Source organism: Chiloscyllium plagiosum, chromosome 9 (genome assembly GCF_004010195.1).
Source record: "Chiloscyllium plagiosum isolate BGI_BamShark_2017 chromosome 9, ASM401019v2, whole genome shotgun sequence".
Taxonomy (NCBI): Eukaryota; Metazoa; Chordata; class Chondrichthyes; order Orectolobiformes; family Hemiscylliidae; genus Chiloscyllium; species Chiloscyllium plagiosum.
In genome coordinates, this window is record NC_057718.1 from 22,535,994 (window position 1) to 22,562,059 (window position 26,066).

The following is a 26,066-nucleotide window of genomic DNA, read 5'->3' on the forward strand; positions in this document are numbered from 1 at the left end:
TCGAGGTCATTTATAAAAATGACAAACAGCAATGGTCCCAAAACAGATCCTTGCGGAACACCGCTAGTGACGGCACTCCAAGATGAACCTTTGCCATCAACTACTACCCTCTGTCTTCTTCCAGCCAGCCAACTCCTAATCCAAACCTCCAACTCACCCTCAATGCCATACCTCCGTATTTTTTGCAGTAGTCTACCATGGGGGAATTCTGTATTTAGAAGTTTTCTTTATAGTAAGAGCATACTTATTCTCCTTAAATATCTGCCACTGTATCTCTGTTGATCTATTTCCTTAGCCTTGTGTCCCATTCACTTCACTTAGCTCAGCTTTTGTGCCTAAAAAATAGTTGCCCTTATTTAGGTGTAAAATGCTAGGATTGATCTAATCACCACTCCTTCGAACTGGATGTGAAATTTAATCAAATCTGGTTGCTACTACTGTTAATTGTTGGTCATTGATCAATCTTGTCACATTGTAATCTGTTCTCTTTTTGGTTCCAGAACATGCTGCTCTGAGAAATTATCTCAAAAGAATTCATTTATCTCCATTTGATGTTTCCATTTAATATAGATTGAAGTCATCCATGATTATTGCTGTCCCACTATTGCAAGCACTCAATTTTTCTTCTAATATACTTTCTTATTTTCCCTGATGTCTCCACCCAAATCAATTTTACGTCCTGACCTCCTGAACACACGGTCAGCGCTAACGATTGCGCCCATGCCATCTTTGATTAACAGTGCTACCCCACCCATTTTACTCAGCTTACTGTTCTTCTTGAATATCACTTACCCCTAAAGAATTCAGGATCCCATCCTTGTAACCTTGCAGCTATATGTGTATTGGCTATTGGATCATATTTACTTTGTTATGAATCCTCTGCACACTGTGATACAGATCCTTTTGTTTTGCTATTTTCTTTATAACACCAGTGTAACCTCTGGCCATGATGGTTGGAGTATTCCTTGGTTTTACACTCTTTGTCCCTTCCTGCAAATCTCTGATCCTCATTTCCCATTTTACTGTTTTCCTTTCTTGTCTCTACTTTTTGATATAGCACACCTTTCCACATTATCTTCCTTGTCCCCGCTGTGTAACTTAAATCCTATACTTCCAATAGGAGCCGGGTTCCAGGTTACAAATCATGATTCTGTCTCCAACTTACATTTCCTTCTGGTCCAACTTTCGCATTGGGATTGCTGAATTGGAGACACATTATGTATTATACAGCCACATAGTTGAATTTGCAATCTGATTTCAATAAACTAGAGTGAATGTTCTGACACTTATAAATTGGTATTTTTTTCACAAAATCCTACTTCAAAAAGCAAGTCAAATCTAATCCAATCAATTTATGTTCCATCAGCATGAACTCTGTCTTTGATAAAATGATGGAAGATGTCAATGACTATGCTAATAAGCACTAATTACTTTCCAGTTAATTTGCTCACCAATGGTCATTTTCAAATCTCCCAGAACCCTCACCTTTTGCACCCATGCCATCTTTGATTAACAGTGATGCCTCATCCATTTTACTTAGCTTACTGTTCTTCTTGAATATCACTTACCCCAAACATGGGCAAAAGCTCTTAATGTTCAAGGTGAAGTGAAATTAACTGCACTTGATATCATTGCAGCATATGACCTAAAGTTGGATCAAGGAGCTCCAGAAAAAAATTAAGTTATTGGAAACTTGGGCTGCAGGGTGGGGGGAGCTCTCTAACCATAAGCCTAGCCCAAATCCTAACCCTATCACAGTTTCAGTCATGTCTGGAACAAACAAAAGTAAATGTGTTTTAAGGAGACTAATTATCTCATCCTCAGCACTTTGCCATGATAGTTCCTTAGGGCATTGACTAGGTCAGAGCATCTTCAGCTGTTTATCTTGAAGTGAGAAGTGGAGCTGTTGATTACTGGTAGCACATTCCTCAAATAATGAAATAGTCTTTGCCCACATGCAGCAAGACTTGGCCAGCATCCAGATTTAGACAGATAAGTGATATCTCATATTAAGACCACACAAGGCAATGACCATACCCAACAATTGAACATCTCATTATTCCCTCTTAAAATCCAGTGGCATTGCCATTGTTGTATCCTTCACAATCCACAACCTGGGTGTCCCAATTTTTAAGAAATTTAAGGGGCTCACCACATAAATACTATGCCTACAAGAACAGGTGGAAGATTGGAACTTTGTGACAGGTAATTCAACCTTGTGATGTGCCGAAGTCTGTCCACTATCTGCAGAGAACATCAAGACTAAGGTGGAATACTGTCCACTGGATGGGTGCAGCTCTGACAGCACGTAAAAAGCTGGTCACTGTCCAGGACAAGGCAGCCTGCTTGATTGGCATTCCATTCACCACCTTAAATATCCAATTCTTTCAATCACATTATAACATGGCAGTAGTGTATACCATCTATAAGTTGCACTGCAGCAACAAGATTTCTTCCACAGAATGTTTAACGCTGTTGAGTGTCCACCAATGTCTTGAAAGACAAGGGCATCAGGCCCAGTTGAACATCAGCATCTCTAAGATCCCATTCAAGTGAGACAGCATTTCAACATGGTAATAAATTCCCATTCCTTCATTGCCTCTGGGTTACTATGCTGGAAAGCAATCCCCTGCCCAACAGCACCTGCGTAGCACCTTCACTTCCAACTGCACTATGTCAAAAAGTAACTCACTATTATCTTCTCAAAAATAATTAGCAATAAATGAGGGCTTTGCCACTAATGCTTACAGCTCATGACTGAGTAAGTAAAAGAAAAATTCTCTAACTTACAAATATAAATAAACTGACAACGCATTAAATGCCCCAACCCTTGGTCATTTTATGGTAAAAAGCTTTATGGCCAGTTCTACAATTCTAGGTAATAAGGCGAATTAAATAAAAATGAAGTCCTGACATTTATCAACTGGTAATTGTAGAGAAAGCTCTAAGCAGCATGTCTGTGGTGGGCCTTCATTTTAAGCAAGTGATGTTTTGGTTTGCTACAAATGTCAACACATGTTACATGTAATACATTACTTTGTATTTTAATTAATATGCAAAAACTAGAACATCATTTGCTAACAATTCTGTGGCATTTATGTACCAGGTGACACGAATAGATGGCACTGTTGACAGCTCGCCCTGCTTGAAGGTCATACAGAAGTCATTTGGATCTCAAAACAGTAACACAGACATTGCTTTCTATCGTCTGAGCATGCCCATTGAATGTGCAGAAGTGTTCTGCAAGATGTCCATTGGTGGTTTGGCAAATACCAATATCCTACCTCAGAAAAATGAAATTGAAGATTTTGATGCAGACTCTGACTTTGAAGTTTTGATGAAAACAGCACATGGACATCTGGCCTCAACCACAGCAGAAAAAGAGAAAGAAAGTGCCAAAACAGAGTTCAACAACCATAAGGATTACAATCAGGAAAAGCCTTCTCGTTTGAAACAGAGGTGAGTTTCATTGCACGTAAAAACACTGTATTTTTCACTGAAAGCTGAGCTTAAATCTTTCTGAAGTGGTAAAATGGAAGCATTCCTCTTTCTGACAGTTACCAGAGATTGAGCAGACAACATTTCACAAGAGAATTTCATACTTCATGCTTGAGGAATAGTGTGAAGTTATTTGGAATGCAGCATGGGATGGATTTTAGATTATTAGCAAACATCAAGATATATATTCTGAAGAACGGTCACTGGACTCAAAACATGAACTACATTTTGTCTTCACAGTTGCTGCCAAACCTGCTGAGTTTCTTCGGCAATGTCTGTTTTTGTTTGACCGGATATAGAGCCATAATGTCATTGAGCACAGCACGGAAACAGACATTTCGGTCCAACTCATCCATGGTGACCAGATATTCTAACCTAACCTAGTTCCATTTTCCAGCACTTGGCCCATATCCCTCTAAACCCTTTCTATACATATATCCATCCATATGCCTTTTAAATGCTGCAATTGTACCAGCCTCTACTACTTCCTCTGGCCGCTCATTTCATACACGTACCACCCTCTGCGTGAAAAAGTTGCCACTAGGTCTCTTTTATATCTTTCCCCTTTCACTCTAAACCTATGCCCTCTAGTTCTGGACTCTCCCACCCCAGGAGAAAAAAAACACTCTATTTATCCTAGATATATATACTGAATTCAGTTTTCGCCTCAATTATTGCCATTGCAAAAAAACTTTAACAGATCGATTTGTATTTTTATGTGAGATAACTCTTCTGCAGTTGGAATAGACAAAACAGTTTTCGAAGTGAAAAATATACAAATATGTCACGAATATTTGGTGATTATCATTTTGCATTCAGCTGCGATGATGAAGCTCTTTAGTTCAACATTCTCTTCATTTTTTGACACACATTAATAATAACTTTATTATTGTTATTATTACTGTTCTGAAGAAGTCAAAACAGACTCAAAACATTAACTCTGTTTCTCTCTCCACAGATACTGCCAGTCCTGCTAAGTTCATCCAGTATTTTTGTGTTTGTTAATAATAGCTTCCTTGCTCATTTTAGCTGCATTTTAAGGTTATTAATTGTAAGTGATGATTATTTTTATGAGGTAGAACTTGTACAATGTATGAGCACACGTGCCTCCATGTGTGATAGTATGGGGAGGGATCACCAGGCAGTATAACCTAGTATTATTAATGTATGTGGTCCTCAAAGCACTATTGTATACCTGTGTAACCCATGGTGAATGGTGTTTTAAACATTCTCACTTTTGTGTTAAATTAAGTAACATACTTACTCATGTATACATAACAGAGCAAATTGCTTGCTAACAATTACAATGGTATTTATTTTGTTGAAATTTGACTGCTCAATAACAAATTCCAAGTAATTCACCTTAACATGTTATAAGTGTGACAGTGGTGTGGTAATTCCCATATAGTGCAGATCTATATAAAAATGCAGGATGCGATGGTCACATATTGTCAACTTTGAAATTGCTTCTCAAATGCTTGTTTCTTCTGATTGTTGCACAACTTTACAGAAAGGATATTAGACAGTCTCCTAATAATAAACTAAACATCTCAATATATATAATATATACATAATTTTTGCAGCTGACCACAAATTGACTCTGAAATTCAGCAAAGGGATAGGGTTTTTTAGAACTGAGCGCTTTACTTTTAGACTCCGAAATCACACAGCTTCCTAGGAAGTACCAGTCAGCGTGACATTGGAATATCAGAGCAATGAATATTCATTGCAAGATCAGCTTGTAACGGCGTAGTGCACATTGCTCCTTACAGGGTCACAATTTACTGCAGTGGATTACATTCACTGCTGACAGTAACTGTTACTAACAGTGGGGCTGCTGAGACGTACCAAGTCAATTTTTAGTTGGTCAGTCTTTGAGTGTTTTACTCATTACACCTCTGGTGATGGACCAGATGCATTAGTCAAACGTTCTACAGCAATTTTGCTGCTTCTACCCTGTGCAAAGATTTCAGAATGTTCACTGAAAAGAGTAGAATTGTAGAGCTGATTATGGTGGAAATAATATGGCACAAAGCATTGGTTTGTATGTCTGGGAGCAGTGCACTAGTCTCCTGTAATACTTATCACTGAAACTGGGTGCAAGGTAAGTGAGAGAAGCAGCGGTGTTAGTCCATTAGGGCGTGGCAAGGGGGAGCGAGTGGGTCCAGGGTCTGAGGTGAACATGGCAGGTGGAGGGGTAAGATGAAAAGTGGGGTTCTCAGGAGCTTGTGAAGGTCCTGTGATTGAAATAAGCTCCAGTGTAGCAGCAAAATGTTGCAGGTGAAACTCACAGGTCTGTGGGGAGAAAGCAGTGTTAATGTTGTGAGTTCCGAGGAAGAGTCACCGGACTCAAAACATTAACTCTTCTTTCTCCCCACAGATGCTGACAGACTCTGCTTAGTTTCGCCAACAATTTCTGTTTCAAAATTTTTGTTTCATATCTTCTTTGTTTTATTGTGTTGGTAGTGGAGGTTGCTTCCATCTTTCCTGTCCAAGAACAGTGTTCAAAGTTAAAAGTCATACAACACCAGGCTATAGTCCAACAGGTTTATTTGGAAGCACTAGCTTTCGGAACGCTGCTCCTTCATCAGGTGGTTTGCTATAAATTCTATGTCTTATGACCTTATACACCACAACCACCTGATGAAAGAGCAGTGCTTCGAAAGCTAGTGATTTTTTAACTTTGCACACCCTCAGTCCAACACCAGCATTCCAAATCAAGAACAGCGTTGCTGTCATTTTTGCGACTGTCTCTGGCCTCCGTCAGACTCCTGGGAAATAGCAACAGGAAGTGACTCTTTGGTGGCTGTTGATTGCGTCATAGGTGAGATTGATTGGCCACAATTGGGAACAGGATGATTGGGCTACTTGATGCCTCCCTGCAGCTCAAACAATTGGCAGGTAGGCACTGGAAAGGCATTGGTGGCATTTTCGGGCCACCCCTACCTGCCCATGGATCCAGTGGCTAACCGGAGATCTCTTGATTTGGAGGTGCTGGTGTTGGACTGGGGTGTACAGAGTTAAAAATCACACAACACCAGGTTATAGTCCAACAGGTTTAATTGGAAACACTAGCTTTAGGAGCACTGCTCCTTCATTAGGTGGTTGTGGAGTATAAGATTGTAAGACACAGAATTTATAGCAAAAGTTTACTGTAATCTTTTGCTATAAATTCTGTGTCTTATGATCTTATACTTCACAACCGCCTGATGAAGGAATAGCTCTCTGAAAGCTAGTGCTTCCAAATAAACCTGTTGCTCTAATAATCTGGTGCATAATTTTTATCGGAGATCTCTTGTTATTATATTCCAGTTCACTGGTTAGTATGTGACCTATTCTTAGGTGGATGGAAAAATAATATGTTTATGGGATTGTGGCTCAGCATATAATCTCTTAGACAAAGTAATTGAACATGAGACAGGTAAATGAATACTACTCAGTCAAGCTATTTTCCAGTTAATCGTAAGGAGAGCATTGGTAGCTGAGGGGTGACCTGATAGATAAAATTATTACTGGCATGAATAGGGTGGATAGTCAGTCTTTCTTTCCCCAAGAGTGGAAAGGTCAAATAGGTTTAAGGTAAGAGGGGAAGGAGATATGTGAGGCAAATTTTTTCCACAGAGGGTGATGGGTACCTGAAGGAGAGTTGTGAGAGGCAGATATGTTAGCACAGTTTAAAAGACATTTTAGACAGACACATGAACAGTCAGGCAATAGAGGGATATGGACCATGTGCAGGCAGATAGGTTAGTTTAGAATGGCATCATGATCAGCCCAGACATGGGTGGGCCAAAGGGCCTAATCCTGTGCTATGTTCCATGTATCAAAAATACAAAGATGTGGTGGTTAGTGCAGCCTGGGTTGTTGGTAAGTATTTTGGGGACAAATAAGCCACCAGGAGATGTAAAGGAATAGTCCCCACGGTGAAGTAAACAGTGAAAGGGGAGGTCCAGATATAATTGTACTCAGGGGAGGAAATCTGGATGTAGTAGCAGAGACTCAAATTAGTCATGGGAGGTCAGGAGAAGCACCATTGTTTTTCTGAACCATGAGATAACCCTAACACAATTAAGCACAATAGAGAAACATACCTGGGCTTCTTTTGGCTCTATTTTTGTGTACTATGACCAGACATCGGCAAGTCCAGGAGAGGCTTGCAAGCCTGGATTCAAATACCGTGTTGCGATCTGAATAGCATCATTAGATTGCAAGTTTTATCTGTTAATGAGCTCCGCCTCTTGGAGATGGGAAGATCTGGAAATAGCTTCAGGCTTGGACATGTTGGGAATGTATTTTCAAATTGAGCTTAAAGTTTTCAACCATCCTCGTGCTCTCAGTGACCTCCAAAACTTCTCCTTGGTCTGGCAGAGCCCAAGTTGCAGTTCTTAAGATGTTTTGAAGGATTACTGGGACAAATGAATTTTCTTTAAAAAAATGATTCTTCATTTAAAAGTGGTTAGAACAAATGATTGGACCCAAACAAGCCTTTCCCTGTTTTAATAAAGAACCCTGTCAAATTGCTTTTTTGCCATATCTCTATTTGGAAACCTATCAAACTTAAGCCAATTGTATTATCAGTTTTATTAGAATAACAAATTTGTGAGGATGAAGTTTCTATTGGGCTTTCCTTCAGCCGTAATTTTGGTGGGAAGACATCCTATTTCTGCCCAATTGGGTTTCTCTCAACGTTGCAGTGCATCAGTGGGAGACAGTCCAAGGAAATTCACCCCATATTTCGCTTGAGCAGCGATATCTCCTAATATCCCTTCCAAAACTTCCACTGGATTCAAGAGGATTATTCTGTTCTCCCATCTATGCTGTAACTGCCAAAAGTTGTTCATTTTCCCAGCCAGGGTAACCACGGTTCTAATGGCCTGAGGGACACTTTTTAAAACAGGTAGTACGAATATGAATGAGCTGCTGGAGGAAGTGATAAAGACGAGTACAATTACAACATTTAAAAGATATTTGGACAGGTACATGGATAGGAAATATTTAGGGGGGATATGGGCCAAGTGCAGACAAATGGGACTAGTTCAGTTAGGAAATGTAGTTGGCATGGATAAGTTGAAGGGTCTGTTTCTGTGCTGCATGTCTCTATGACTCTGAATCAGACCAGAGAAAATTGAGTTGGTCTGTATACACTGATATATTTAGGAAGGAACTTCAATTAGTTGTCCATTATCTTCCCATATTGTCATATATCTTTCTAATTTTTACCTTGTCCACTGATATTTTTGCTTTTCAATACTTCACACAATTGCATAAGCTCATAAAACATTGCTACTTCAGTGGGAACTAGGTTCACTTGCTTATCCAGTGATTCCACTGCTCATCATGGGAAAATTACAGCAGTCAGTCAGGAGACCCCTGGGAAATTCATGGTGGTGTTTTTAGAAAGTTAAGCTACTGTGAAATCACTTTTGCAGAAACAAAGAAAGCAAGCCCAGTTGACTTTGCAAGGTTTTATAAATTAAATCCGTAACAAATGAAATAATCTTTAATATCAATTTCAGTAACCTCACAATCAGTAAGATTCTTTCAATAATTAGGAAACCAAGACGACACTCCAGTGAGGGTTTGCCCAATAACTTGCCATTACCCTATTCTTTTATTGATTTGGTGGTGTGCTGTCTGTAAGATTAATGTATTAATCCACTGGTGTTTGCTGCTCCATCCATTTACTGACTTTATTGGTCATGCCCAATTCTCCATTACTTCATTAATTCACCAGTAAGTATTCTTCCAATGATTTACCTGCTGATGTGCCCGTTGCTCGATGAATTTATTATTTCAGTAGGTGTGCCTCCTATTGCAATAATTAATTCATTCACCAGACAACTCGCAGTATTTGTACGGCATGGTCATCCCACAAAATTAATTTGTCGGTAACTGCTGCACCATTGATTAATTTGTTGGTTGTTTTTGTTCCTGCTCCAATATTTTATTGATTATTTGATTTGCTCAATCTTTTTTATTAATCAATAGTATGGGTTACTCTAGTTAGTGTATTGTTAGTGCATCCTAATCCTCTCTGGGTATATTCATTCACTACACCCTGCTTTCAATAACTTGTTAATATTTTCATACAATTGCCCTCTATGATTTAATTAATTCATTTACATTTGAAACTCCAGCACTTTATCCATTTACTGATTTGTCTACTGCAGTGTTTATACTTTTATTTGTTGTTCTCTATGAATTCCTTGCTCCCTGATAACCCATTAATTTAACTATTGGATGCTATACCTGCTGGTTTATGAATTGATGAATTCTTTGGTGCCCACTTCTCTGTCTAATTTGCAGTCACTCACTGACATACTAATTATTTGGTTACTGGTTCCCTCAGCTATTGAAAATTATTTATTTAAAGATGTCAATGGCTCCAACAATTTATTAATTCAAGAGGGTACATAACTGTGCTGCATTGTTCATCAGTATCCTTTTGTAGTTGTGAGTAATTCATATGGTTTTTGGAGTCAGACCTTTCCATCTGAAGCCGACCAGCTGCAGCTTATGGATAAGCTATAATTTTGGCAGATAGCACACCTCCCGGAGGCCTGTTTAATATGAATTACAGTGAGAATTCACATCTTAATGTGGAATCAAATGCTACTTAGTTCTGACTCAGCACTGCCACCACAAATTCTTGAACCTGCCCCCAAATTATGGGTGATTTCGGGTGCTAGTTACCCAGTTGCTGAGCTACTTAAAACGACACTCACCTTCTCTCGTTTAACTTGCTTCAACAGTTTAGCAAATATCTTTCTCTTACTTTTCGTCTGATATGGATGCAAAATCACTTTGTTTTTTGTTTCTCATTCTCATTTTCAATAAGCTTAAAAAAGTATAGAATCGTGAAATCCCTACAGTGTGAAAGCAGGCCATTCAGCCTATCGGGTCCACACCCACCCTCCGAAGAGCATCCAACCCAGACCCACCTCATCTCTGTAACCCTGCACTTCTCATGGCTAATCTATCTAGCTTGCACATCCCTGGACGCTATTGGAAATTTCCTGTAACCAGTCTACCGAACCTGTGCATCTTTTGACTGTCGGAGCAAACTGGAGCAACTGGAAGAGCCTGGCTGTTTCTAAAATTAGGATCCATTCTGATCGGAAAAAGACAGGAGTAGCAACATATAGGAAAGCCAAATCTACATGCAGCAGAAAGGAGAGCACAGAAAGAGAGATCGATGCATTTATACAGCACTTTTCACAACTGCTAGATGCCTCAAAGCACTGTGCAGTTAAAGAAAACCTTTTGAAGTTCAGTTACTGTTGAACTTTAGGAAATGTAACAGTCAGTTAGCTCCTACTAATGGCAATGTAATAAAGACCAGATAGTTTTTATTGACATCAGTTGAAAGATTAATATCGTTCAGACATTGTGGGTAGCTGTCCTGCTTTTCTTCAAAGTAATACTATGTGATCTTTAACAGCAGCCAGAGCAGGCATATAGAGTTTGGTTAAATGTTTCATCCAAAAGACAGCACCTCTGACAGAGCAGCACTCCGTCAACATTACACTATAGCATCAGCATTAATATTTTGAGTAAGAGACTTTGCAGACATCTTCATTCTCTCCATAACTAACAATACCTGCAGTTCTCGGGGGAGCAAGCATGGCTATGTATCTCCTGGAAGGAAGGCTCTCGCAGACTAATATTGCCACTTGCAACCATGGCTGTAATTCATGCCAAACTTTATTGTGATCCTCAATTTTTTCATCTCCAGTTTTTTCCCTATATTAGTTTAACAGCAGTATCATGGTTCCTGAAACTGGTTACTGAGACTTGCAACTTTATCATTTTCCCCCGTGTCAACCAAAATGGCAGGTTCGAAGTCTAAGATTTGAAGAAACCACAGACTGTTTCCAAGTTCATAGCAGCAGTGCTGACACATAATTTGCCATGAGGGTCCTTCATGTCAACTCATCACCTTCAGGAACTGTTAGAGAATCTAGGACTTCAATGTGGAACTGCTGTGCAATCATCGGAAGTGCATCACACTGGATACGATGGCATCAATGGGCTCTTCATTTGCTGGCTGGAGAAACTGTGGGGGTCCTGCATCGCCTTCTTTTGGGAAACCCTGTTGCACTGAGCCACTACCCGAGGATCAAGGAGCCAGGAGTGAGTGGGATGGGGATTGGGGAATGGATGTCTGACACACTGAGAGCTGCCAACCACTTGGAGACCAACTCTTCTGTATTCAGCAGCATCACCAAAACCTCGGATACAGGAGGAATGCAAGAATAGGGGAGTAATGGCAGCAAGGTGCCAATGATGTGGGGGTAACGGAGGAGCAATGCTTTTGGCTGGGTTCCCCTTTCCTGATGCCAACTCCTTTCGGAGCCTGCAAGAATAGAAAAGATAGATTACTCTTCATATCCTCTGCATGGTGAGTCCCCCACCTGGTTCTGAGTTCAAATGACCTGTTTGGGATGAGGCCCTTGAGAGGACATTAATTGGCCACTTAAGTATGTAAATTGACAGAGGATGCCGCCCATGGATCTTCCTACCACAGACTTTATCGGGTGGAGACAGGAAGCTTGGAGTGTCTTCATTTAACTCCCTCCTTCCCAATTAAATGCCCTATGCAAAACTAATGGTGACGGGTGTTGAACGATGCCATTGACTGGGCCCAACATTATTTGAACCTCAGGACATGACCTGTCAGATTTCCTCATAGTCCTAGGTGCAGCCATCATGAACTTCTTTTCCAGTGATCCTCCCTCCATTGTCATCAGAAATGGAAATGGTCGCTGATGATTGCACCATGTTCATGAATGTTTTCAACTCCTCAGCCATCCATGCTCATCTGCAGCAGCACCACGTTCAGGTTTGCACGGAAAATCGCAAGCAGCATCCATGCCAGGGAATGTTTATCTCCAACAAAGAGCACCTGACCACTTTCCGTTGGCATTTGGGGGTAACATCACCACTGGATTCCCCCAACCTTAGTATCCTGGGTGCTACCATTGACTAGAATAAGGAAAACAAACTATTTATTAATGTAATTTGCTCCATTCTACATAACTTTGTCTGTAACGAAGGTTACCGCAAGGTGGATAAAGCACTTTGTTAAGATGACATAAGAACCAGTGTATAAATCAGTGCTTCAGATATATTTTGCTGCTCACAAATGAAATACCCTCCTTTTCAGGTTTATGTTAAAAAGGACGAAACCTGATTATAATGTGGCTCACTCCTCACCTCGACTTACGGAGGAAGTACTGGCAGAGGACAGGGATGATTATGACTTTCTGATGCAGACAACAACTGTAAGTGCTTTATAATGGTCACCTTACATCAAATTTACTTTTGCTTTAATGAAATACTTTCAACACTTATTTGTTGACTTGTTTCTGAAGCAGTTTTCATTTGCTTGGTCAAAATAGAGTATAGCTTGTGGATCCCATTGACTCACCAGTTGTTGTCCAGTACTTTCAAAAAGGGCCAAACTAATGCAGCATCATAAAAGAAGTTGAATAATTAACTTGCAGCATTTATTTACTTCCCCAATTCTATCATCTGCTGTTTCTGTTTTCTTGGTACCAAATCTAAAATTTGGAATTAAATCTGTTTCTTGTATTTGAAACAAAACTAGTGAAGGTAAATGATCTTATTTATATGTTGTCATGTGTATGTTGTCACAAAATATAGTAAAAAAGTGCTGGATAGTGTTGTCACACTCCGGCGTCACACAGAAAAGTTAAAAAAAAAGAATGTAAAGACTATGTAAAGAAAAATGGAGAAGTAAAGAAAAATTATCCATCTTTACAGTCCCTCTTGTTAATTGCTCCACCATGGGCCATGAGCCGGATGGCTAGGCACAAGCCCCCTTCATCCTGCTGCCATCATTGGAACAAAAGTCACCACACTTTGGCTCCATCTCACCTCCACTGATGCCCGTGCCACTATGAGTCCTCAATGGACCTCGCCAATGTAGATGCTGCTGATGCTGCCGAATACTGCACTGACCTAAAATTGACTCTGCTGCTGCCATGAGTCCGCTTTGGGACCATCTTTCCAATGCAGCCATTGCTGATGCTGCCAGGTCTCATACTGAGCCAAATTAAAATGCGTGTTGAGTTATATATGTAATACACTGGAGGTAGAGGCTATAGAAATATCTCCACCCTCAATGATGCAAGAGCCCAATACATCAGTGCAAAACATAAGACTATAGCATTTGCAACAATCGTCAGCCAGAAGTGCCAAGTGGATGATTCATCTTGGCTTTCTTAAGTGGTTCCCCAGCATCACTGATACTAGTCTTCACCCATTTTGATTCCCTGCATGTGATATCGAGAAACAGTTTGAGACAGTGGATACTGCAAAGGCTGTGTGGTCTGACAATATTCCAGCAATAGAACTAAAGACTTGTACTCCAGAACTTGCCTCTCCCCTAGCCAAATTTTTCCAGTACTGTTACAACACTGGCATCTACCCAACAATGTGAAAACTTACCCATGTATGTTCTGTATATTAAAAACCCAGCCAATTACTGCCCCATCTGTCTACTCTTGATCATCAATAAAATGATGGAAGGTGTCATCAGCGGTGCTATCAAACAGCACCTGCTCAACAATAACCTGCTCAGTGATGCCCAGTTTGGGTTCTGCCAGTGCCACTCAGCTCCTTATTGCATTATGGACTTGGTTCAAACATGGACGAAAGCATTGAATTCCAGAGGTGAGCTGAGATTGATAGCCCTTGACATCATGGCTGCATTCGAATGAGTGTGGCCTCAGGGAGCCCCAACAAAACTGGAATCACTAGAGATCAGGGACAAACTCTCTGCTGGTTGGTGTCATACCTGACACATCGGAAGATGGTCAGTGGTTGTTGGATGTTGGTATCTCAGCTCCAAGACATTTCTGCAGGAGTTCCTCAGGTCAGTGTCCTAGGCCTACCCATATTCAGCTGCTTCATCAAAGACCTTTCCTCCATCATAGGGTCAGAGTGGAAATGTTCACCAATGATTGCAAAATGTTCAGCACCATTTGCGACTCCTCACATGCTGAAGCTGACCATATTCATATCCAACAAGATCTGGACAATATCCAGGCTTATGCTGACAAGTCGCAAGTAAATTTATGCTACACAAATGTCAGGCAATGATCATCTCCAATAAGAGACAATCTAATCATCGCCCCTTGACATTCAATAATATTACTGTAATTGAATCCCCCTTTTCCTCCTCCCCCTCGTCCTCCTCCTGCTCCTCGGATGCTGCCTGACCTGCTGTGCTTTTCCAGAACCACTCAATTCTCGGCAGAAATTCAACTGGACTTGCCACATAAGCATAATTACAAGAGCATGTTAGAGGCTATGAATACTGTGGTGAGTAAATCACTTCCTGACTCCCCAAAGTCTGTTCACCATCTACATGGCACAAGTCAGCAGTGTGATAGAATATTCTCACTTGGCTAGATGGTTGCAGCTCCAACAATAATCAAGGAGCTTGACACTATCAAGGACAAAGCAGCCTGCTTGATTGGCACCACATATCCTCCACCACCGATGCTCAATAGCAGCAGTGTGTATTATCTACATGATGCACTGCAGGAATTTACGAAAGGTACTTAGACAGCATTTTCCAACCCATGACCACTTCCATCAAGAAGGACAAGGGCAGCAGATATATGGGAACATCAACACCTGCAAGTTCCCCTCCAAGCCACTCACCATCCTGACTTAGAAATGTATTACCATACCTTCACTACCACTGGGTCAAAATCCTGGAATTCCATGTCGAAAGGCATTGTGGGTCAACCTATAGTGTGTGGACTGCAGCAGTTCAAGAAGGCAGCTCACCACCACCTTCGCAAAGGCATCAAGTGATGGGCAATAAGTATTGGCCCAGTCAGTGATCAACATATCGCCTGAGTCAATCAAAAAATGAATGATTTAGTCTTAAGATTTCAGGTATCGATTTTAGTGTTTACTATTAAGCATTGGCAGGTACATGCTGCATTTGTATTTGATTGCATGATTAAGTGTTTGCAGACATCAATTCTGTTCTGTCTCACTTGTTACCTCATTTATGCAGCAGAATAAGTTTCATTGGAAGCAGCTCTGGAAATGTCTTGGCTTCGCTGGATATGGATTAACCCCATTTAGACAGTGGGGTGTAATTCAGAGGGAAATGGCATCTGTCTAATACACTGAACAACAGTGACAAACATGTCTGCAGTGGCATAGAGTTTTTAAAAAATTGCCAATTGTGATTGGGGATTTATTGCTGAGGATTATTTTCCCCAGTATCTGGGGAAAGTCCACACTAGTCAGCAACATAAACCTGTTCTACTTTACAATAAGTGAGTGAAAAGGCCATGCAACATCACTTCCTGTGCATTGTTGTTATATTTAGAGAGTAACAGTGAATGATTGGAGATTGAGAAAAAGAAATGGAGAGTGTGTGATGTTAGCCTCTCTGCTAATCACGGTTTGCTTTTTTACAGTATTATTATTCTGTGAGAATATTTCCTGGTCAGGAGCCGGCTAATGTGTGGGTCGGTTGGATTACCTCAGATTTTCATCAGTACGACACTGCTTATGATCTGGAGAAGGTTCGCACTGTGACAGTAACACTCGGAGATGAGAAAGGAAAAGTCCATGAAAGGTGAAGAATTGCACTGTAATCTGGACCGAGCAATAATTTCATGACTAAACTGTTGATTATAGGAGAAAATAAGGCAAATTTCTGGATAAGTAACTGTTTGGAGGAAGAAGCTTTTTCCTTCTATAAAATGCAGGTATTGAAGACAGTCATGTCCCAAAATATCAGGAATAGCTTTGGAGACTGGGTTGAATGAGGTTTTAATTTGAGCTGAGTTATTGAAGGGAGAAGAAGATTTTAGCATGAAGGAGAATTGAGGAGCTTGACTACATGGGCCTACATGGTCCCTACCCCCATCTCCTAATGATTACGATCACTGCAGTGCAGCGCTTCTATTCTGGGAGCAACATTAATTATTTTCAGGGAAGACTTCCGCCCCCTCCTCAGGAAGAACTCTCAATTTTGAGGGCAGGATTTAGAAGGGTGGCTGCTGCCGGGACTCCTTGGTGTCCTGCCATGCTGAGAGGCTTAGGCAGATCCTGGATTGGGGTCTTACTGCGGGGTTCAGGACTGGGTTGACGAGGCTGGGCGAGATGTGGGGAGGCAGATTTGAAAGGGAGGATGACTCCTTCGAATCTGGAATAGTGGAGGGGTGGAGGAGTCATTGGTTGGTGCATGTTTCCATTGGACTGAGGGGCCCTAAATAGGAGACTCATAACACCCCCCTCAATTGTCTCTCCACCCTTCATAAAATTTCACACAGTTTGGGAGATAGGGCAGCAGAGATTTGGTTGGGTAGGCAATGATGGAGCACCCTGTAGAATTTTGTCCAATCCATTAAGGGGGCTATAAAATCCAGACTTTTCTTTAAATTGACCTATTTTACTAATCACCCCATTCAGGGATGTTATTACACATCTCTGGAACAGGTCGGACATGAACCCAGGTCTCTTAGTCTAAGGGTAGGGATACTACAACTACACCACAAGATGGGATAGTATTAGGAATGATTTTGATGAGGTCAATATTTTTCATTGCTGTATGAGAATCAACAAGGAGGACCATCAGAAGTAATGATGTCAGCCCTTTGTTGACCTTGGAGTGATAATGTGATGTTCGAAGAATCAAAATAAGAAAATTTTGTTACATCACAAGTAGTGTTCCCTCTAACCTGCATGGGTTTGCAGCAATCCAGATGTCCTGTGCAGTGCAACAAACAGACCATGTGCACAACCAACATTACTTTTAACATGCACGCATGGATGGCTATGCAATAGCCTGCACAGTATGCAGTGCAAGATATAAACATTGCACAACCAAGAAATGTTCCAGCAGTAAGTCCAAAGGGTTTGGGTGAGGAGGGTTGACAGTTTGTTGACTGACGAACGATGTTGCATGTACATTAAGATAGCACCCTGAAAATCGTAAAACACCTCAAGACAGTTGACAGAAGCATTATCAAACATAATTTGACACTGGATCTCATGAGGATGTATTAGGACTCATGACCAAAAGTTTGGCTAGTAAGGTAGATTTTAAGGAGCATCTTAAAGAGACAAGAAACTTTTTAGCTGGTGACTTCTGGAGCTTAAGAGAAGTGAGGTGATCGTATGAGGAGTGAACTGAAGCTTTTAATAGCCTTATGAAAATAAAACGTAAATGAGTCTTCAGCTGTTTTGTAAGAAGCCTGCAGCAGTCCTTTCAAAGAGCATTGGTTAGGTCAGTAAGTTATTACAATTGGGGGAGAATTGTAACTGACATAGCATCCCAACCTGCTTATTTAAGTAGCTAGAGCCTTGCTGAAATCAAATGGGTGGGATGTTCACCCACTTAGGTAGCTCTGGAAGTCACTTCTCGATTTTCAACTGTTGAATGTCTGTTTTGGAATCAATTGGAAACATCCTTCAATCATAAAATCCCTACATGTGGAAGCAGGCCATTCAGCCCACTGAGTCCATGCTAACCCTCTGAAGAGCATCCCAGACCCCCTTCCGCCCCTCCCCTATCCCTTTAATCCTGCATTTACCATAGCTAATTAACCTCGCCAGCACATCCCCAGATATCATGGCAATTTAGCATGGCCAATTCACCTAATTTGCACATCTTTGGACTGTGGGAGAAAAACCAGAGCATCCAAAGAAAACCCAAGCAGACACAGGGAGAACGTGTAAACTCCACACAGACAGTCACCCGAGGCTGGAATCGAACTGGTTCTTGGTATTGTGAGGCAGCTGTGCTAACCACTGAGCCAATGTGCCACCAATCTTCCTATTGCTTCCTATTAAAGCATCAAACAAATTGCTGTGAAAATGTTCCAATTAATACTTGATTTAGCTAGTGTCATGTAGTATAAATAGCATTAAGCAAGCAGCCCAATATCATAATGATACATAGCTGACCAATTAGTCATGAACAACATGCTGAAAATGTTTCTATTCTGAATGTGGTTGCTTGGTTTCACTAGTAGGATAGCTGCGAGATTCTGTCTTTGATCTTGCTGTCCCAGTATTAACAGGAGAAAAAAAACAGTTTTTAAATGCAGGGATAGATATCAGCAGCTGGGCTACATTGTTTACACTATTAAATGACCTCAAAGACCCATTGCCTAGACTCATAAATAGAGAATGGTCACCTGTGTGGCATATTCTACAGCTGTGCGAGGTAGTGGAACCGTATCCCAGTGATACCCGGAGGAGAAAGGTGACAGATGGGCATAGAAATTATGCCAAGAAATGCAAAGCTACAGTTGTTGAACTAAGAGATGCTTTCACATCAGATACAAAGAAATGTGATGATAGCTGCAAAGCTCAAGCTCTCTGACTCTCGTCTGCCTTGATGAATTTTTCTATAAATGTTTGTCCAATGCAGCGTCAAGCGAAGCAATTGCTACATGGTGTGGGCCGGAGAAAGCACGAGCCCTGGACAGAGCCGTAATAACAATGGGCTGGAAATAGGCTGTCTGGTGGATACTGCCAGTGGCTTACTGACATTCACAGCCAATGGCAAGGAATTAAATACATATTATCAGGTATGTTAAATTGAATGGAAGGAATGACCTGTCTTTTTCTCCTATATAGCAACAGGATTAAACCATTCTACCTCTCCACATTGTTGCACCATTCAATCAGATAAAATCTAATCTGAACCACAACTTCCCATTTACCCACTTTGTTATTCTTGTGTTATGATTCCCAGCTGATGTTACTATTACACCTTCTCCCGCCTCCAACACACTTCATCCACCTGGACACCCCATGCTGGCCTATTACCCACCTTCGATCTCTTCATTTCCAACTGTCGCCGGGACATTAACCGCCTCAACCTGTCTACCCCCCTTCCCCACTCCAACCTCTCACTCTCACAATGCGCAGCTCTCCACTCCCTCTGCTCCAATCCCAACCTCACCATCAAACCAGCAGATAAAGGGGGTGCAGTGGTAGTTTGGCACACCGACCTCTATAGTGCTGAAGCCAGGCGCCAACTCGAAGACACCTCTTCCTACCTCCCCTTCGACCTCAGCCCCCATCACCAAACCATCATATCTCAGATCATACACAACCTCATCACCTCAGGAGATCTCTCCCACTTACAGCTTCCAATCTCATAGTTCAGGAACCCCACACTGTCTGATTCTACCTCCTTCCCAAGATCCACAACCCTGACCACCCTGGCCGACCCATCATCTCAGCCTGTTCCTGTCCCACCAAACTCATTTCCACCTACCTCGATACTGTCCTATTCCCCCAGTCCAGGAACTCTCCACATACGTTTGGAACACCACCCACACCCTCCACCTCCTCTAAGACTTGTGTTTCCCTGGCCCCCAACCCCTCGTCTTCATCATGAACATCCAGCCCCTCTACATCTCCATCCGCCATGCCCAGGGCCTCAAATCCTTCCATTCCTTCCTCTCCCGACATCCCCACCAGTACCCTTCCACTGACACTCTCATTCGTTTGGCTGAACTGGTCCTCACCCTCAACAATGTCTCTTTCTCCCACTTCCTCCTGACGAAAGGGGTAGCCATGGGCACCTGCATGGGCCCCAGCCATGCCTGTTTCTTTGTCGGCTACACAGAACAGTCCATCTTCTGCAGTTTCACTGGCACCACTCCCCACCTTTTCCTTTGCTACATTGATGACTGCATCGGCGCCACCTCGTGCTCCTGCGAGGAGGTTGAGCAGTTCATCCATTTCACCAACACATTCCACCCCAACTTTAAATTCACCTGGACCACCTCTGACACCTCCCTCCCCTTCCTAGACCTCTCCATCTCCATTAATGATGACTGACTCAACACCGACATTTTTTACAAACCCACCGACTCCCACAGCTACCTGGATTACACCTCCTCCCACCATACCCTTCGCAAAAATGCTATACCCTATTCCCAAATCCTCCTCCTACGCCGTACCTGCTCTCACGAGGATCAGTTCCATCACAACACACCAGACAGCCTCCTTCTTTAAAGACCATAATTTCCCCTCCCACATGGTTGAAGATACCCTCCAATGCATCTCGTCCATGTCCCGTACCTCTGCCCTCAAACCCCACCCCTCCAACTGCAACAAGGACAGATCCTCCTTTGTCCTCACCTTCCACCCCACCAACCTCCACAAAAACTGCATCATCTGCCGACATTTCCGCCATCTACAAATGGACCCCACCACCAGGGATATATTTCCCTCCTCACCCCATCTGCTTTCTGCAAAGATCATTCCCTTCATGACTACCTGGTCAGGTTCATGCTCCCCAACAACCCAACATCCCCTCCTAACACCTTCCCCTGGCACTGCAGGAATTGCAAAACATGCACCCACACTTCTCCCCTTACCTCCATCAAGGCCCCAAAGGAGCCTTCCACATTCATCAAAGTTTCACCTGCACTTCCACAAATGTCATTTATTGTATCCGTTGCTCCCGATGCAGTCGCCTTTACATTGGGGAGACCAGACGCCTTCTCACAGAGTGCTTCAGGGAACATCTCCGGGACATCCGCACCAATCAGGCCCACCTCCCCGTGGCCAAGCATTTCAACTCCCGTCCCCACTATACTGAGGACATACAGGTACTGGGCCTCCTCCAATGCCACTCCCTCACTACTCAACGCCTGGAGGAAGAACGCCTCATCTTCTGCCTCAGAATCCTTCATCCCGGGGCATCAATGTGGACTTCACCAGTTTCCTCATTTCCCCTCCCCCCACCTTACCCCAGTTCCAAACTTCTAGCTCAGCACCAACCTCATGACCTGCCCCACCTGGCAATCTTCCTTCCCACCTATCCGCTCCACCCTCCTCTCTGACCTATCACCTTTACCCCTTCCTCCATCCACCTATTGCAATCCCAGCTACTTACTCTCCAGCCCTACCTCCTCCCATTTATCTCCCCACCCCGGAGGCTCCCAGCCTCATTCCTGATGAAGGACTCCTGCCCGAAACGTCGATTTTCCTGCTCCTTGGATGCTGCCTGAATTGCTGTACTTTTCCAGCACCACTCTAATCTTGATGTTACTATTAGTCAAGTCAGATCCCAGAATGAAACCTGACTTGATAGATCATATTTTATTTCTGTCTAATTCAGTGTCGTATTATGTAAGTGCACAAGGCTGCAGATACAGTTTTAACAATGAAACAAAAGTTTATTATTGAAAGAGAAGGAAAAGTAAAATAAACTATCTACATATAACAGAGTTTAAAACATTTTTAAAATCTAGCTAAACATAATCTCATCCACTCCCCAACTCCATCCCTTAATAATTAATCAAAATCCTAGGAAATATTCTTTCCCTATCAAATCAGTAAATTAACTGAAAATTTTCAGTTCCAGTCCAGTGAACTGTAAATCCTTTCTGTTTGATTCACACAACTGAGCTCTTAACCAAACATAACTGATCTGGAAGTTTTCACAAACTGAAGCCGTTACACTGAGGTAATGGATTCCCTTAACTGCTCTGAAGAAACTCCCTTGTCGAGGAGAAGCTATCCTTGCATCTGACTTGCGTCAGGTCTCCTTTGAAATGAACTCAAGAGTTTTAATTAGCTTTAAAATAAAACTTGCCCATCCTTTCTTCTGTTAAAATAAAGTCTTTTTTTTTGTCCCTTCCTTTGGTATACCCCACAATATAAGCAATCTTCAACTAAGCTCCAAGTGATCTTCAAACATTGACTCTCTTACACATACTGATTTAAAATCATGGCTCTGAAATAAAACACAAAGTTAGTTATTAATCTCTTCACAAAAATACTGACCAATAGCTACTAATCATTCGTTTGAAATCCAAAATCATTTATGTATCTACATAAATACCACACACCTTTCATTACACTTGCCATAATTCACTTTGATCTATATCCTTCAACTACCAAATATCAATGATCTTGAGTTATAAAAGTATCCTTTGTTCCAGGATTCGCAGATTTTTAGGAAAATCTCTGAATTTCAAATATTCTTTGTGTAATATTGTGTTTCTTGTTTTGGTTATTTTGCTGCACTGCTTTACATGACATTCTGTGGTGAAGCAGATCATCATTTGGCTTTTCTGCTAAGATACCGGGTGATATACAAAAGACCTTTTTTCATTCAACCAGCATTTGTTGTCCATCCTTAGTTAGCCTTGAATTGGGGGTCTAGCAAGGCCATTCCTGAGGGCAGTTAAAAGTCAACCCCATTACTGTTGAACTGACACTGCTGTCCTTACCAAATGGACTTACTATGCCAGATGGATTTTTACAACAGTCCATGATAGTTAGCATTTGGGTGGAACCTATGCATTCCAGCAGTGGGTTTGGAAATAGAGGAACTGAGAAGATCTAGCTGGTAGCTTTTGTGCCAACTGCTCTGACCGGTTTGATAGAGGGGGAAGCATCAGACCGTCTGCCTGCCCTTCAGCCCAGTAAGTGGCCATGTATTTGGCATCTGACAGGAGCAAGGCCCGTGCCTTGTGAGATACCAGCAGCTTTGACTGTGTGGGTAAGTTTTGGGCAAGTGGGAGGAGAAATAACCTCCTGCCCAGATCCCCTGAGCTCACTGGGGACAGTCACCAAAATCATGCTTCTCCTTTTACAAATCTGATATAGAAAACAAGTGTCAGCAGTGGAGACCAAGAAAATGACCATGAATAAGTTGGGCTTATACCCATTGGATTTTAGAAGAGTGATACGTCACCTTCTTATCTAAAATCCTGAAAAAAAATTGACAGGACAATTATTGGAAGGATTTTTCCTCTAGTGGGGGAGAGTAGAAATAGGAGACTCAATTCCTTTCTTTCAGGGTCTCCTTTTAACACAGAGATGAGGAGAAATCATTTCTTCGTGGTTATTCTACGGTTTCTTCTGAACAGAAAGCCATAGAGGCTGTATGAGTTAAATGGTTTTTTGATTGAGGAGAGTCTAGAGTAATGGCAGGGTCAGATAAGAAAGTAGGAAGCCTCAAAAGATCAGCCATGACCTTATCTAATGGCGAAGCACGATTGAAGGACTGCAAAGACAATTCCTGCTTTTATGTCCTATGTTCCTATGAAAATACTGGATTATAATAGAAACCTGCCTACTTCACTCATGAACAGATGGAAACCTGCTCTTCTTACTAGGTAACTCCAGACCCACAGTAATGTTATTGATTGCCTCTAAATGGACAGCTCAGTTCTACCAAATCTGCAGCAGTGGAACACAGAATACAAGGAAGTAGCTCACAACCACCTTTTCAAGGGAAATTGGGGTTGGCAATAAATGCTGGCCTCGCCAGCAGCATCCACACCCCTATAATGAATGAATTTTAAGACCCAGGAAAATCATATTCTTATCCCATAGGCAATGACATATTTTGAGTTGCATCATTGTAGGCCTGTGTGGGGGTAAGTGGGCATGTAACAAATCAATACAGTCATAACATCTGACTCCAAAAAATCTGATTTTTAATTCATATAATTTCTTTCTTAAAGAGCTCAAGTTTTGTGTCGTGAGAGTATCTGACACTTTTATAGAAGGCCTATCCTCATATCCTAGTTATCCGAATATTGCTGGAAAGTGCATTAAGATAATGAAAATTTTCTCACGACACAGCATTTTTGTTATGTAAGAACTGATGATGGATTGTGATGTCTGTGATTGACCAATTTTCAAAAATATTTTTTGGAACTTGTTGTAAAAACAGTGGGAAATCAAGTCACCAGTGAGCATTCTTCTGTATACTAGGCGAAAGTGAGGACTGTAGATGCTGGAGATTAGAGTCAAGAGTGTGGTGCTGGAAAAGCTCAACATCTGAGGAGCAGGAAAATCAATGTTTCGGGCAAAAGCCTTTCATTCAGGAATCCTGAATCCTTCTGTATACTGGCTGCAATGAGCTTCTCTCTGCAATGGATTTTTGCAGAGTACGCTGCATTAAAATTGCTTCATGCATTGCGATTTATAAAAATAATTAAAATGAAGTACACAGTCAAGTGATGGATGAGTGGGTGGCATGGACTACATTATAATTTATTCATCTTCTGGATTATTGTGGGCTTGTTGCTAATTTATAATTTTAAGTAGGTCCCACTTTAACAAAAACATCACCAAGATAATTGTTGGAAAGTGCTATATTAATATGCCTGAGCACTTGTTGGTATGTCCAGTGAAATACTGATATGCATGTTATTAACCATTTGAAATGCAAGGATTCAATTATCTTAATGAACTCAGACTGACAAGATAGAAAAGTAGGCTGCCTTTCTAAAAATTGACCATAACCACTCAGTTTCCTCAGCAATAATATGATCTTCATTCTGTGTTTAGGTGGAACCAAGCACAAAACTGTTTGCAGCAGTATTTGCACAAGCCACAAGTCCCAATGTGTTCCAGTTTGAACTCGGAAGAGTTAAAGTAAGTAACACTTGAGTTAAGTTCCAAATTGCATGCTTCCAGTGAGAAGGCTTTCTTGAAGTCAGTGAAGCATTGCAATAGAGCTACAAAAATTGTCTGCGAGTGTAGAATTAGTGATTTTTATCAGCCACTGGCTGTTAAGAAACTATCTATCCATTATTAAAAGATATTTCTCACAGTTCAAATAATGTTGAATGTTTAGGACAATCGAAAGAAAAACAATTATTTTATGCCGCGATCTTTCACTTGTAGGTTCAAATTTACAGGTTCCTAGTAATATACAATCGGTAAGATTTTCACTTTACCATCTCCTATTTACTGTGGACTTAAAGGGACAAGCCTTATGAACTAGAGGTTCACTTTAGCAGAAAAATAATACATTGCCGATCATACTCTTCCCATCATTATGTAGCAACCTAACACACTAGTGATAATGTGAAGTATTGAATTTTGAATTTCATTCTTTGGTTATAATACCTGGAATTTTTCATGGACTGAAATGGGTTTTCAACGGAAATATCTCTATTAAAAATAATAAGCCTCAGTAACCATCTGACTACAGGTTGACCAAACTTCACCCAGTCATAACAATTTTTAACCTCTGTGATTGGCCAAAACAAATGTTGAAGTTCCTTTCCACTGCAAGGTTATTCCTGACAAGTCAAAGTGAAATTAACTAGGTCACATGGGAGCCAATTACAAAATTCTCATGAGTGAAATAAAGAGCAATCTTGTTCTTTGCTAATGCCAAAAAAAATAATGAAGATGTGATATCAAACACACAGGTTGAAGGGGACAGTTTCCAGTCCAAGAGGGAGACAAAAGGATATGCAGGGTCAAGTCCAGAAGTTTAACCTGGGACCAGGAATAGTTAGGAGTGTTCTGTATCAACAATAGCTGCAAATACTACAGATATCTTTGTGCTGCCATAATGTATCATCTTTATGTGCTTTGTCCATCTGAATAGAGAGAAAACACTGTCTAATTCTGCAGTCACAAATCCATCTACAATATGTGAAAAATCATGTAACAGTGTAAATCCAGATAGGAGACAATGATTTGTTCATACTATGCATGATTGATTGGCTTCAGTGTCTTTTCATAACATGTTGACTTTGGTTTGGATTGTCTGTTTCTGTTGG

General features: G+C 41.3%; 1 protein-coding gene across 1 annotated transcript in view; it reads left to right on the top strand.

The window, feature by feature from the left end:
• Positions 1–26,066, top strand: part of ryr2a (ryanodine receptor 2a (cardiac)) — a 749,067-nt gene that overhangs the window by 472,537 nt on the left and 250,464 nt on the right. Inside the window, exons 29-33 of the mRNA XM_043695572.1 lie at positions 3,107–3,459; positions 12,665–12,782; positions 15,969–16,129; positions 18,935–19,094; positions 24,838–24,924. Of these exons, the coding sequence (XP_043551507.1) occupies positions 3,107–3,459; positions 12,665–12,782; positions 15,969–16,129; positions 18,935–19,094; positions 24,838–24,924 (879 nt within the window). The remainder of the gene's footprint in view (positions 1–3,106; positions 3,460–12,664; positions 12,783–15,968; positions 16,130–18,934; positions 19,095–24,837; positions 24,925–26,066) is intronic.